We start from the raw sequence: 15,061 nt of genomic DNA, 5'->3' as shown, positions 1-15,061 counted from the left end.
GCAACACAATAAATGTCCCGCATTGTAAAACTTAAAAAGTAAAAGTACAGAATAATTCAGAAGCAAAATAGACCCCTGTAGTGTTATATTATATGTATTACTGTAGGATCATCATTACTGATTCATTAACATGCAAGCAGAACTTACATGTTGTCACTCATTTAAACTCTTTATATGGTCAAATGTTGAGTTGTTTCATCTATAACAATGCACCATATTTTATACAATGATCACTTCTTACCTGGCTAAAATCTTTTACAATATTAGCCTCTAAAATGTAGCAGCAAAAGCTAAATCAGTTGGTACAAACAGAATATTAGTGTGTATAAATTGCAAAACAAATGTGTATAGCCTTCATTGTGGATGACTATTAGTACATGTCATTTATTTGTAATAACAGTTAAAACTGCTGAGTGTTTGTGTTTGTTTTGCAGGGCTGACTATCAAAGCCTGTGTATCCTAGAATACAGTGATGGTAGTTTGTTTCAGTGGCTTCACTGGATTCTCTGTCTGCCGTGTAATTTGCTCTGAGACGTTTAAATACCACCAACCTATATAATCTGAAGTTATGCCAATATGCTATTTTCTCAGTGAACCTGTGTTTTGTAATTGTGTATCTTGCATACAGAGCTTTCTGTGACACATTTCTGTAGGATGCCTTTACTTGTCTTTGTTTTAATTGTGTCTGCAGTCTGGGTATTGTGGTTCATTTCTAAGAGCTTTCTCCTTTGATAAACTATGGTTTTGATTATAGTTTCTTTTATTTTGTCTAACTGTGAAACCTTCTGTTCCTTCTCTTGCTGAAGACAGGTCTATTCGTGGTCTTTGAGTGGCTGTGAGTCAAGGGTGAAGAGAAGGGAAGTTAAAAGCTCTTTCACTCTTTCTTGTCACTCTCATCTTTGTTTCTCCCTCCTACAACTCTGCCCATGAATGTCTGTCTTTGCACCAGTTTGTTAGTGTTTAAAAATGTGTGATGAGAGTATTTCTTTTGCATTCTCTTTAATGGCAGACTCCAGACAAGCATATAAATGAAAAACATTTTGCACAACTCTTCTCTTGTTTTCTATGATTATTCCCCCAAATGTTTCCTGCTACAGTCATTTCATCAGGATATGAGACTGGCTCCTCTTTCTACAACAAATCGTTAGAACTGCTTAAATATATTGCAATACAATTCAACAGCGTCACAAACGACAGCCTCCAAATTTACACACACCAGTTTAATCCTCATCTCACTGATGGTCTCAGCAAAACATGGACATGGTAAGTTAAAAAAGAAGGATTTATTCCAGGGTTGTTGAAGTGAATTGCATTAGATGTAGCTCAGCACAGAGTGCTACTTTCTAAACTGAGCATTTCTAGAAACGGCTGATCAACAGCGGAACCTGTCAGGATAAATACTGATTTCAAGGAATATATTTAGTCTACCCAAGGAACTCTCTGTCCTCCACACAGCGCAGCGGCTGCTTGTTGAGACACAGCAGACGTCATTGACACAGATAAGCTTAGAGAACAGACAAACAATGTGTTTTATCACGAGTGTTATCCACCAGACAGTGGAATTATTTGGTTTAGTGTCAGTCAGGAGAGGAGGTAATATCTGTGAGTGGCTTTTTTAAAATTAGGTGTTATGTAGACATTTGCCGTTTAGGCAGCAGTAGGTTAGAGTTTAGAGTCGGGAGACAGGGTAATTATTTACTCTATAACAGAATGTACACAGCTGTAGATTCATAAATTATGAGAAAACAGATAAGAAACCTAGGACACAACTTTGACTCGAGTGATAAACAGCTCTGCTGCTGCATTCTCAAACTCCTTTGCGTCCATGTTGCCGCCTGGACCCCGTGCCTGTGCTCCAGACATAGAATGAGCTAGCTTGCAGGGAGAGAGCTTGGCACTGGCCTCCAGGTAGCGGATAGCCTTCACATTAACTTCCAGGCAGGAATTAGCTTTAGTATTAGCATTGACACAGCAGTTTGCATCACAGCCCTGGGAAGTCTCCAGGGCTTCCTTTAGGGTCCCCAGCACGGCCAGGCCCAGCCCCCGCGAGGCAGGCCCTTCGTCTGGGCAGCACACCTCGGCGTAAAGTCTCTGAGCCTGCCGGATGTAGTCTGAGAAAACAGCACATGTGAGCACGCCGTGACGGAAGACATCATACGGGACGGCCTCGTGGTCTTGGCAATGGAGACGCCGGAGGAGTGGGGCGGAGGTGGAGGCAGGGACTCCACCTTCACTGCATAGACACTGCAGAGTCTGTGTGTAGAGGCCTCCTCTCACCCCTCCTCCTCCTCCTCCTCCCTCTCCACCTCCTCCCGTAGGGCTGTTGGTGCAGGAGCCATCAGGGCCCTCAGGAGCCTCACCTGGATTTCTATGGGGCCCAGTGAGGTTTAGGAGGTCGTAGGCCACACGGACGTTGTTGCTGAAGGCAGATCTGGGTTTAGAATGAAAAATGGAATGAAAGTAAATCATTGGTTTGTCTGTGGCAGCTCAAAGGAAAAGCTTGAGATACTAGATTTGGCACCAGGGATCTACTAAGTCCTTTACAAAGGTTTTAGAAGGTGTAACTAATGATGGTTAACCATCTTTTATTGTTATGAGCCACCAATAAGATCAAATTTAGGACAGGAAGGTTGTGGAAAAATCTCACATGCATTTGAGACTCTAACAATAAAATCAGGTCATTTATAGTCATTAATAAAAGGTAAAGAGTTTCTCACTTGTGAATGGGATGTTGAGTGTTGAATCTGTTGAGTGAACATGCTGCAGGTTGTTATGATTGTCACTGCCTATACGCAGTATACAGTGTATTGTGCATCACAGAATTGTCTGCATAGTGCAACACATTGATTAAACCTGTACACACTGTCGTCGTCACAGTGACACAAGGCCAAGCAAAATCATGCCTAACTGAATTAATAACTGCCCACCACAGTTGAAAGCCTGTTTGTCAGAATAGCATTTGGTTCATGTCAAATGGTCTGTGCTGAACCGCCTTATATCTATTTGGTAGTTCCATAAAAAAAACAACAGAACAATCCACACTATAATCACACTATAATCACACTGTTTCGACCACAGACCTCTGGGAGTGGTGCGCCAGCCGCAGGTGCCACAGTGCCCGGTTGAGATGCTGCTGCTCCTGCGCGCCTGCGCTCAGGGGGCCGTTGTTCAGCTGATCCCCGTCGCCGCATCCAGCTGTGCCGGTCTCCGTCACGGAGGCGAGGTTGCAGAAGTGGTCGGCCAGGAACCCGATGGGATCGTCCGATCTGGCCTCCACCATCTTCAGGATAGCCCCGCGGAGCAGCTCCCCTACCCCCGCCTGCGATAAAAACTCCCTGTCGCTGTCCGATTTGGTGGCTTTGCCCTCGGGCACCCCAGGAGGAATAACCCCGGACCGGCGTTTCTCTTTGTCCGCCATTACTGTTGACGTCCCGTGTCGCAGCAACGGCAGCGGAAATGATGGAAGTCTGGTCGGGAAACAGGAAACGGACCAGTTCATATTAGTCATGATAGGTCATGATCAATAAAATTCTTGTGTCAAAATGTTGGCTTAAGAAATTAAAATTATTTAATAAAAAAAAGTCAAGATTTTTGACTAACTGAGTCGGAGTAATGCAATAAAGAGATAAAAAAGATTTTGATTTACTGTTAAAATTATGAGATAAAAATTGTAATGTGTCGAAGTTTGGTCTTTTATGTAACATGTTGTCTTTTATCTTATAATTTCAACTTGTTCTCATAAATTACTTTTTAAATAAAAAAAAAGGCTTTTTATCTCAATTTTAACAGTAAATCAAAACTGTGACCTTTTTTCTTTTTCTTCAGAAATCAGCTTCCACAGAAATATCTTTTTATATCTTAATTTTTCTCTTTAGCAAAACATATTAATATAAGAATATGGCATAAGAAAAAAAACTTAAACAAAAGTTGACCTATGTTTTAGTGGTGTTCTATTCTTTCTTTGTTTTTATTTATCTTTTTCTTTAAAATAGAGAAATCCATCTGGATGATTTGTAGGCTTTTGTAGGTGTGCGTGTTCTGTGCATCATTTGTAATATTTGATACTAGTGCAGGCTCACCTGAGACTTCAGTAAAGCCAACCCAACCCTACTTTTTAATCTCTTAATTTCAGGTTGAGCATTGTAATGAAAAGTTCTAAAATATCCAGTACTGTCGAAACACAAGCAGCTGTTTAATAACTTTGGCTAACTATAGTACCAAACTGAGTGTTTGTGTGTATGCACACATAAAGGAGACTCATTTGACTAATATCAGTCACTGATTAAATGACATTTGTTTTATGTGTTCCTTTTACTCATTACCATGTTTTTATATGATGTGTAACATACTTGATTTTGCAACAATAGCTTTTACCCATTTATACATACAGCATCTGAACTTGACAGCTGCATAGGAGGAAAGGTGACTAAAAGAAGGCAAACACAATAATCAATGCTTCAGATGTATTAAGTTCAAACAGAAATATTTAAACATTTATTATATATAAATAGCCCAAGTTATAGTTAAAATGAGATCCATATTTTCTGTCATTTAGTTTCACACAAAAAAGGAAGAAACTACAAAAATGGCAGTGACTGACGACAACACAAAATACAGTAGGTTAAGAATATGGTCAAACATCAAGCCCATGTACATACCATCCAACGTTAGCACTCACCTATTGCATTTTCACAGCTGCATGATCAATATCACATTGGCTCGTAAAACATACAGTGTTAAACATATCACCTACAGTATTTCTACGAACTATCCTGTACAGTTGTATTTTACATTTACACATTGAAAACTACTTGAATAAAGTTAAAAGCCACATGGAAAAAAAAAAGTTTCAAAAACAATTGTATTAACAAAACAATTCATCAGTATTTCTGCATAAAAACTGTAAAATACTTGAACAAAATAGTCTGCCTTGAACAACGTTATGTCATACATAGTTTTAGGTGACTGCAGTCTCTGTCAAAGCAGGAAATATAGTACATCTTTTAATACGCTCCTTTCCTGATTGCATGTATACGGTGGAAATACAGCTGCAACATGACTTTCTTCAACAGAACAAGACTGGCAGAATGCCTACAATTTTAAATGCATTTTACATAAATGCCAACTTGACTCTGAAAAGTTGTTGTTTTTTTTTTTCTTTTTGCGATGACAGCTTGAGGGCTTTTGATCTTTTTATATAAGGTGTTAAGTTTTAAACTGTATTGAGTTTCAGTTCTATTTTGGGCTGTAGTGTTGTATTTGCAATCATAATGCACATGCTGCATCATTAACATGTGCACAGATGCCATTTGTTAGACCTATGTGGTTCCCGTTGGTGAGAACAGCTTTCTTCATAGCAGCTACTTCACCGTTGCTGTAGGTGGTTTGTGGAGGCAGGAAGTTTCTCTGCAGCTTGTGCTCCAGGAGCATGTGGTTCTGAGGAGAAAGGCCGAGGCACGCTCTGAAAAAAGACAAGGAGACTCTTGTCAATTTCTGCCACAAAAATAAACACCAAACTTTCACACATTTTCACTGGCCTGGGTCCTTTAAAGTGTCTTTCTACTACTGAACGTAAATTTTAACTTGCTAAGCAAGTTCAGGTAAAGAAACCCATGTCTGGAACTGAAACTGATCCGCACCTCATTATGTTTTCTATGCAGGCTCTCTGGCGGAAGAAGGCGTTGACAACTGGGGTCCCTGATGGGACCAGGGGGGCCTTGCACAGGAAGGAGAGCAGTGCTAAGACACTGTGGAAGGACTGGAAGTCCTCCTCCCCCTGGGGCCGGACAGTCACACGCTGACAAAGCTCTGTCAGGATCACCAGGTCCAGGATGATTGGGCTGGCTAGTAGAGAGTCCTGTTGCAAAGAAAGAAAGATGAGGTGAGTTTAATGGTAGGAGAAAGGAATGGTTTTAAGACATTTATGAAGACATGGAACTCTTACACAATACTACCACTTAATACTACCAAATTTCTTATGGGATTTAGCAGTCATAGAAGTAGTTAAATTGTTTCATTTCACCGTAAATTCTGCATTTAATTGCTAAAGGGCACAGCATATCTGGAACGCACAGGCTCTTACGCTTTAATTTGAATATTATAGCTTTATCTTGCCGTCAAACAGCCCATTCCTTTGGAACTACATTTCCTCAACTGTTCAACTACTGTATTACTACACACAAGCGCAACTACGGTGCACAGTGTATTATGACTCAGATCAGCTGTTTGAGTCAGAGAGAGCTAAGCTTAAGTGTGCTTGTGCTTAGGGATATGTAGTTCAATGATCCAGAAAATGAATTTTTTCTGCTGACCCCGTCCACAGCAGCACGTCACTCAGCTTCTGTGCTGGTGCTTATGTCTACTTCTCCGAACTGGGAGCGCACTGATCCAAATCTACTGCAGGTAGATTAGATAGATAGTGTGGTACCTCACGCTACCCCCCCCCCCCCAATCAAATAACTCAAACTATCACTTTAAAGTCACTATATTAAGAATATTTGTGTTATGATCGGCTCTTTAACAAGTATTTTGATAGCATGTTTTTGTTTGGAGGACAATCCCAGTAGAAATCAGTGCAGTCTATGTGCCGTTTTCAGCTTATTGATCACAGCAGTGATCAATACACAGCAGTAAACTCCCACTGTCAGTCAGAAATGTTCAAATTCAACACATAATGGCTTAAATGAATAGTATTCAATTCACCACATTAAAAATCATTTGTGATAATTACATATTACAAATTTCTACATTAATCCAAATTGATTTTATTTACCATACACATTCAGTGCTTGAACGTAACCTGAACAGATGTTATTTTGTGTGATGGAACAAATGGTAGTGGGCTAAAGCAGGTATGCCAGTGAAACATGAAATAACTATGTCAATGACCTGCATATGTATCTTTAAATTAGCTCCAAGACTTGTTAAGAAGGATTAACAGTAAGCTCTGGCGGCTGTGAGCCTCATCCTCAGCTCCTCGGCTGAATGTTGTGTTTAGCCAGCAATTAGCAGTTTGGACTGTTACATAAGAAACCGTTCTGATGTGGTATGGTGTGGTTTTGCTTGTTTATGACAGGTTTTACAAAATTTTGAGACCACTGACCTCGCAGGTGTTGTGCAGAGCGATAGTACTGATCCCGCCCATCATTATTTCAGAGGTGTACTCATCCATGGCACGCTTGCTGTCTCCCACGCAAGGGACGTACTTAATCACCACCTGAAATGACACAGAGACGGTTAATACACCTGATGGGTTGTTTTCTGTAATCTCCCACATTCTTTCCTCTGTGTGTGAGTCACTCACACAGTGGTCAGGTTTCTCTCCGGGCTGGTACAGGATGGGGTTTGACTGGACCATGTCATCCACCACGTTGCTCTTGGAGATCTCTTTGGAGCGGAACTGCTGCGGAGCTGACAGGTTTTTCCCATCGTTGTTGCCAAGGTGATTGTAGCTGACAATGGAGGTTGGCTGTTAAGGGCAGAGAAACTAGTGGTTAGCAGTGTTGTTGTATTCCCGTCACAAGGAAGTACAATGAAATTGTTGAATACATAACTAGTTTTCAAATGTAAAATAATCTGTAGCAGTAGTTCCCCTTTTTTTTTTTTTGTCCAACACTCTGTCAGAGGAGCTCAAGTTCCCTCCACCACATCACCTTCATGTTTCAAACATGATGCTATTTAACTCTGTTATAGAGGTGGATATAGTTACAATATTTTGTTCCCTACAGGACATAATAAACCTGGAATTGTTTTTGTTCGGGCTTGGTCTTTTGTGTCAGGTTCTGGAGCAGCAGAAGCTGCATGTTTCAATGATTTATCCAGCACCTTTAACCATCTGTTTCAATTTCTCTGCTCACTCCCTCACCTGTTTTTATGCACTTTCAACAGAAGCAAGTGGTGTTAATGTGTTTCAGCTAACTCTGGTTTTCTGGAGGGGCATACTGTGCATTAGGCCTCATAATGGCTGGTAGTTAACTGCTTATCAGGACAATTACTGCAATGAAGATCAGATAGTAATCCTATTTGGGTTATTTCCTCAGGTACAGTTACCCCCCGGCCAGGAATCAGTGCTCCGCAGTACTTCACAAACACAAGCTCATCTTCAAACCCAGGGGTGCCTCAGTCTGATTACTATCATTTCATTACTATGACAATCCACCCTCCTTCTATGCACGCGTCCTTTCTCTCACCTTGATCCCTGAGCTGACCAGAAAGTCCACCAGCACTGACTTGATCTTGGTCTGACCGGATTTGAAGTCATCTCCTCCAATGAACACGCCTCTCTGCTCGGCCAGCTCTATGGCGCCTGGGACAAAAGTGTTCTGTGGGGAGCCGTTGATGTAGGCGCAACCCTCCAGTATGCTGGCCACTGCAAACAGAGTGGAGGGAGAAACCTCCTTCGCTCCAGCCTGATGGGTATAGAGAAAAAAAAAAAAAAAGATAATGGCTGTTACAAATTATATCATCATATTACACAGAGGAACAAAGCTTGACTCAGAGGGCTACATTTCCCCTGAGACTCTCTTTTACATCATCTCTGTAGTACAGCTCTATTGTTGGCTTCATGCTTATCTAAAATTGAGCTATTTGCTGAAGATCATAAGTCTGTGAAATAGACTATTATCATTGCTGACTGCGGTACAAGTACGCTGAAGACAGGAGATAAAATGTTTTTTAAAAATCAACCGAGATGCGCAAATCCGAATTTTTCTTCCTCTGATCTGATATGAAAGGAATAGCTGACCCTTTCAGATACATTAAGGCATTTCATTTACAAATACACAGTGAAGTGTTGGGAGAGCTAATCTCTTCATCCTCTAAACTCGAATAATCACTGAATGTGATGGAGGATTACTGTTTGGTCCTCAGCATTAGGAGGAAATTAAAGTTGAATGGGTGATTACTACTGGCCACCAACACAATTTAGTTTGGTTTCATGGACAATTAAAGCCTCTCTCCTGAAACCAGCTTAAGGATTTGTGCCTTTAGATCTTGTGTCTTGTAGAGTATGTTTTATGAATCAGGAAGTTTCTGAACCAAACTATCTTCATGCCTCCTGCGCTCACCTGGATTGCAGCAAGCAGGTTCTTGGCGCTGTCATTGACCCCTGGTATGATTTCACAGAAGCGCTCAGTGTTCGCCGTCCACAGAACAATGACTTTGTCCACACCACTCGATTGACGGAAGTCCCTTATGTCAGCTCTGATCTGCTCCACCTGGAAGATCAAGTTAAAAATGACAACAGAAACGACACATTATAAAGTGGAATAAACGGATGAAGACGACATAACGCTGCTTGTGAGCTGACCATGTATTACCTGCTCTGCCAGGGTCCCAGTGAGGACATTGTCAGCTCGGCTCTCTTGGTTTGCAGCAATGAATTCTGGGATATAGATGGATGGCCTGGGTTTCATGGCGCTCATGTGTTGTCGGAGCTGCTCTTGTAATGACCAATCGAGCACCTGAGCTCGCTCCATAGCACTGCCCAGATCCATTGCAGAGATATCCCAGCCTGAAAACACGAACACACCTCAAGTTAAAAAAGACAATTCCTTAGACATCTCGTATTTTCCAGAACAAAAGGACAGAGGCTGACCTGCATGAGTCATCACTTTCATCTTATAATAGACTGAAGAGGATTTATTAATAGGTTGCCAATTAGAGCTATTCCCTTATGAAGCAGCAGACTAGATTGCGTTAGATGATACTGTAAGAGCACATCTCTGACCATCTTCACCTTGTGGAAGGACTGTCTGGCCTCCAGAGCTAGATTTTCACTCCTGTCCCATCCCATTCCCATTTTATGGTTTTTTTTTTTAGTGATCACCAAATCCATTGGTGAAAAGTCTTTTTTTTTTTTTTTACAGTGTTTCCCTCAGGTGGAGAACTTACTTTTGATGTTGGTGGCTGTATGCAAAGACTCAGTTTATAGGGGGACACTGCACCCCCAAATTACCCATGTGCCATAACTATTGGTAGATGTCAACGAGGCATCTCTGAATTTTTTGTGGCTGCAGCATGTGCCAAAAACACCAAAGAATCCTTAGCATTGTGTTCGAAATAAAGAAAAACGCTTTTGTTCATGTTAGAACTGCATATTTATGTATAGATGTAATTGACCTGTTGTTATTATGAATCCCATACTGCCTGCTCCCATTGACTTCTTTTTCTGTCCCATCCTACTCACGTGATGACTACCTGCGGGAATCCCACAGGATTTCTGGAAAACTGTGAGCCTCTACTGCCCTGGGGTCAGATCTCCCTACCGTTGACACTGCTCTCACCTCACTTGCCCTCTTACACACAAATACACTTCTCAGTTTCTGCCCCCTTGAGCAGACTCTCTGCAATTGTCCGTACCGTCAAAGACAATATCATTAGGATGCACCATGGGCAGGAGGTCACAGAAGGGCACGTTGACCTCGCCCTCGAAGCTTGATCCCAGACAAACAGTAGACGTCTGCAGGAGGGAGCCGTAGTAATTTGCTTTCTAAAAAAATGAGGAAGAGAGGAGAGAAAAAAAAACACTGTGAGTCCTTCTAAGAATTATATTTTTACTGGTTTTAAGGTTTATTACAAATGTATAATCCTATGAGCCACAGAGAGAAATTACCAAAATGGAAATCTCAAGAACCAGCTTGTAGAAGTAAAAATGCATGCCCATACAAAGAGAAATCCCCAAGACCAGCGTCAGATAAGCTCTTAACACTCTACTGAACATGTCAGTATAATCAGCTTTTAATGAGTCTCTACCACTCCATCAGGTCACATACAGGAGGCTATAATAGGACAAGAAGCTTCTCTATTAGCTTCCAAGTGTTAGCCTCAGGTTTTCACATCCTAGTTTAGTCTGGTTGTAAAGGGTGAATTCATCAAAACACATTAAATTTCCTATCTTTTAGACAGCTATTGATTTTGCATCCATTTCAATACAGCTTGGAAATGAACTTGCACAGATTTGAAAGTTGCTTGAGATACTGTAGCTAATTCCACACTGTGAAGATCATGTTTACCAAGTTACATTGTTATGTGGATTCCCCAGTTAAAAATATCGCAGACTTCAAGTCTGTGCAGGAAATGAATGTCAACAAGCAGCTGATTCTCTGTTTGTATGTGTACAAAACAGGTTTGTGTCACTCCACTCACCTTCTCTCCAGTCTTGGTCCTCCAGGTGAGGCCCAGCTTATTAGCCAGTACAGCTGCTGTGACTGTGGTCCCGTTGTTGCCTCCCCAGCCCACCAGCATCACACCCAGCCGGGGCACACGCCTCTCAGTGCGAAATGTCATCTTAGTGGTGTGGGGGGTCACCTGTTCCCCATATGGAGCATGGAGTTAGTGAGAAACTGTGCAGATAGCACATACAGATGGAAAAAAAAAAAAAAACATGTGACAAGATGTGAGACTCACCATGAATTTGTTCCCTTCTCTTCCCACCGATGTGGTCTGATAGGCATACTGAGCCTCAATGTGTTGATCGGTGTACTTTACATTAGGGCTGTTGACATAGATGTTCACAGACATGGCTGCAGAGTCTGCAAATAAACAGGACACAAACAATTCATTCAATGTGTCTCTCTCTCTCTCTCTCTCTCTTACTGTGGAAACTGTTCAACCCATAATTCTCCATTTCCTTAACACGTCATAAGTAATTCACGCTGGCCCGCATGGCGTGTTGAAAAGGGAAGAGATAAGTTATCTCTGGCATTTAACGCTCTCCCTCCACTTGACAAAACCGTAAAATTATCTGACAAATCCATTTTTCAGACTGTTTTATGTCACTGCTGACCATTGAAGACGGAGATACAGATAAGTTCATAAATGAATGACTCGCACAGACGCGCCAACCCTTAACCCGGAAACTGCCTCACCTTTTCCCGCTTACACAAGAGTAAAGATGTCCGTACCTTCTTCGGGTAAAGGAGGATAGTCCGGGTGCTTCTCGCTGACAGTTCTTCTTCTGTGTGATTGGAAATTTCCAGTCCTTTTCAACTGTAAATGCCGGTCAGCGCCTGCCTCCACCTTGCTCGTCCGACAGTGTACAAGTGATTATCCTCCCTCGCCGATGGAACAAACCAATCAGATTGCTCCGTCGCCTGTTGCGCAACAGGCGTGGATGAAAGCGGAGGCCGCGTTGCCACAGCGGAAAGTGGACGTTTTTCTCCTCCAGTCAGGTTTCTTGTGGGCGGGACGGTATGAGCAAAACACTCCTTTCTAGAGACTTCTGTTGGATGGAGATAAAAGTAAAGAGCTCTGGCTGTTTCATATCTTTCCAGATTGATGCAGGGTGTCTGTCTTTGCTCAACCGATCGCCCTGCAGTTCAAATTAAGTGAAGACATACATTGCTAATCCATCACATATTTGTTCAGTGATCAATAATTGATTGATCGGTGTGCTTGTCTGATGTGATAGCTAATAATGGCATCTTGTGTGTGAGTGATCATCATATGGTTGTTTGCAAAAGTTTGGAGTCATATAACTTTGTTGATTTTTGCAGTGAAAAGTAGTCAGTATAATAGACCGCAGCAAACAAACATTAAAAAGCAGCCTGTTGGAACTCGAATTAGAAAATGAACAGTGATTGTTCGGGTACCCAACTGAGTCAATCCTTAGTAAAACCCCCTTTGGTAGACATGCACACTCTGCATATATAAGATCCACACACAGATTTTCAGTGATGGTCAAGTTAAGCTTCAACTTGCTTTTCTTGAATGAGTTCATGCTCGATTCTGGGGTCTGCTGTCTTGACTGACTGTAAGGCATTTGCATGCAAAATGTAATGGTATTCAGTAGAACCCATTCTTCCCCCTATTCATTGTGCCCTGTGCCACTGGTTGCCACACAACCTCAAAGGAAAATATTTCTACCTCTTGCGTAATATTTGGCAAAGTGGGGGGTTACTACGTACTCACATAACACAGGCCACAATTACTTTTTTTCTTCTATTTTTTAAGGGCATGAAATAAAAAAGTAACAGCGCATTAATGTTTGAAGAAAGGTTTGTTTGTCAGTGCCTGTGTGCCTCTAATGTTTCTTAATGTTTAACTTCTTTTCACCTCAAAACCATTAAAATATGTAAATTGCCCAAACCCTTTTCTTTACCTTTTATATTTAGCAGCCATTCAACATGTTTATTCATCAAATATGTGTTATTTCACCTTACCATGTAAAGACATTTTATGCAAAGGCCCAGATGATCTCAGATTTACATGTATTGATATAAATAAAATATCCATGCACCATGCAAATATGACGGACGGGATTTTTGTTGTTTAGGCTGTACTCTGGCACACTGAATTAGAAATCAAACAGTAACAAAGGTTAAAGTGATGACTTTCAGCTCAATGAGACTGTGATTCACATAATAAAGAATGCAAAATGCCAACCAAGCCAACTAAAGGTAAAGAGGATGCAGCAACCAGCCAGACAGAGGAAGGGTCTCGAATTTGACTTTATTTAGGTTTATGTTTTATTTGAGTTAATTTTGGTCTCCTTAAATTGCTTTTGTAGTGTGTACTTACAGACGGCAGGAAAAATAAATACACTGCCTACTGCATTTCATTCTTCAACCTCAATGCAGAAGCCAAATTTTTAACTAATATACAAACGCACAGCACGTTATGTAAATGTAACATAGTTATCATGTAAATGTAATAGACCTACAATGTTTATGTGTGCAGCTCTGGAGCTGGATTGTTTCAGTTGTTAGTCACTGGCTTTCAAGTATATATTTTTTCACCATATACAGTTTACTGTAATTCCCTTTTAAGACCTGAGCAACAGTTTTTGAATTTCATCGTTTTCTTTACTTTGACATAGGCAATGTAGAACGGATATGCACATTTCCTTTTCATCTTATCCTTTATAGGGTGTATATTCCAACTATACTCAACGTTTGGAAAGCAAGGCGTGTGACCAGACATAGGAGTCAAGACAGATGTAATAAAAGGTGATTTACTCTTGATATGAATGTTGCAATATGCTCAGTATACACCAGAAGGAGCTGATTGGTATATGGGTGTGTGAGATATGGCGACTGGAATGGTAGGAAAACCTCACTGGTGGACAGGGGAGGTATGACATGGTCTGAAATGACAACATAACGAACGGAAGGGCGTATTTCCTGGAACAATTTCATGGTTAGTAAGCACAAGATGCAGACTGATATGAAGGTAAACTGGAAATAACAGGAGAGGAGGAGGAACTGGAGCAACCATTGCCATGACAACTATATTTACAGTGTAATCAGAATATATTGCATCAAAAACACGTTATAGTTTATGAATGAAAAACACACGAAGCTCAGTAATTGCAACACATACAGTATTCTGTCATCAGAGCATCAATGTGACAAACTTAATCATTCATCATTTTTGTTGTGTTGATGAATCAAAAGATGAAAAATGATGTTCTTTACTTACGACCAATGAATAAACTAAAAGTGTTTTGCTCTAATAGGATGAACAGGGTAAACATGTATTCGGAAAAAAATGATCATTGAATTATCATTTTATCATCCAAGGGCATAGATTACCCACATTCCTCCTTAAAAACAACGTAATTTGTTTCACATAAACATTTTGCTTTCAGTGCCAGTTTATCACAATTTAGTCGTATCAGGGAAATAACCTTGGGCATTCATGTGGATATCAACACCATGGACACATTCATTTAGATTTACTAAATCTCTTTTTAGTGTGTCCTAGGTGAGATCATACTTAACATAAATTTTACTATATTGAAAACTTAATATTCTACCCCCTGTGCAAGATTTGCATACCACCTATCTGCTGTTAGAAATGTGCCAGAGGGCTTCATCCGCCTGGAGCTTGCACCCCTCTGACCCACTGGAGTGAAACTAAGCAGATAACTGAACCAACAGTCTGTCAGGTGACCCCTACATTCCTCCACAATAAGATAGAAAATTAGACCCTTGACCTCTTGACATAAGTAGAATGTAACGGGGAGATATGAAGATGGCCATGAGGCAATTCTCAGCAAAGAAACCTTAATACTCACCCATCAGTTTTCTGTCAAATCTGGACTTTTCGACCTGGTCCAATG

At 41.0% G+C, this 15,061-nt stretch overlaps 2 protein-coding genes across 3 annotated transcripts; both read right to left on the bottom strand.

Annotated features, from left to right (window-relative positions):
* Positions 1–982: 982 nt before the first annotated feature.
* On the bottom strand, positions 983–3,487 carry tpgs1 (tubulin polyglutamylase complex subunit 1). Its single transcript, XM_071498728.1, has 2 exons — positions 3,081–3,487; positions 983–2,431 (listed from the first exon to the last, which is right to left on the bottom strand). The coding sequence occupies exons 1-2, from the start codon at positions 3,416–3,418 to the stop codon at positions 1,759–1,761; spliced, it is 1,011 nt and encodes a 336-aa protein (XP_071354829.1). The 5' UTR covers positions 3,419–3,487; the 3' UTR covers positions 983–1,758.
* Positions 3,488–4,466: 979 nt separating this feature from the next.
* On the bottom strand, positions 4,467–12,044 carry LOC139633198 (inositol-3-phosphate synthase 1-A-like). 2 transcript variants are annotated; one of them, XM_071498723.1, is made up of 11 exons: positions 11,904–12,044; positions 11,407–11,531; positions 11,146–11,307; positions 10,360–10,489; positions 9,318–9,511; positions 9,066–9,215; positions 8,190–8,408; positions 7,304–7,468; positions 7,103–7,216; positions 5,640–5,857; positions 4,467–5,461 (listed from the first exon to the last, which is right to left on the bottom strand). In XM_071498723.1, exons 2-11 carry the CDS (start codon positions 11,518–11,520, stop codon positions 5,266–5,268), a joined length of 1,662 nt encoding a protein of 553 aa, XP_071354824.1. In that variant the 5' UTR covers positions 11,521–11,531; positions 11,904–12,044; the 3' UTR covers positions 4,467–5,265. The 2 variants fall into 2 exon arrangements, with proteins under 2 accessions (XP_071354824.1, XP_071354825.1); XM_071498724.1 differs by having other exon boundaries at positions 11,868–12,043.
* Positions 12,045–15,061: the final 3,017 nt, after the last annotated feature.

The sequence above is a fragment of the Trachinotus anak genome, unplaced genomic scaffold, assembly GCF_046630095.1.
Source record: "Trachinotus anak isolate AG129_WGS33_773 ecotype Australia unplaced genomic scaffold, CSIRO_AGI_Tana_v1 ptg000015l, whole genome shotgun sequence".
Classification (NCBI taxonomy): Eukaryota; Metazoa; Chordata; class Actinopteri; order Carangiformes; family Carangidae; genus Trachinotus; species Trachinotus anak.
Note: the sequence above shows the minus strand (reverse complement) of the source record. Positions and strands in the feature narration are given on the sequence as shown.

Excerpts from the sequence above, each read along its gene's own strand:
- tpgs1 (XM_071498728.1), bottom strand. The coding sequence starts at position 3,418 with ATGGCGGACAAAGAGAAACGCCGGTCCGGGGTTATTCCTCCTGGGGTG. Across the intron at positions 2,432-3,080 it reads CTGGCGCACCACTCCCAGAG|ATCTGCCTTCAGCAACAACG; the intron begins GTCTGTGGTCGA and ends TTCTAAACCCAG.
- LOC139633198 (XM_071498723.1), bottom strand. The coding sequence starts at position 11,520 with ATGTCTGTGAACATCTATGTCAACAGCCCTAATGTAAAGTACACCGAT. Across the intron at positions 10,490-11,145 it reads GGACCAAGACTGGAGAGAAG|AAAGCAAATTACTACGGCTC; the intron begins GTGAGTGGAGTG and ends TCATTTTTTTAG. Across the intron at positions 7,469-8,189 it reads TGGTCAGCTCAGGGATCAAG|CCAACCTCCATTGTCAGCTA; the intron begins GTGAGAGAAAGG and ends TGCCCTTAACAG.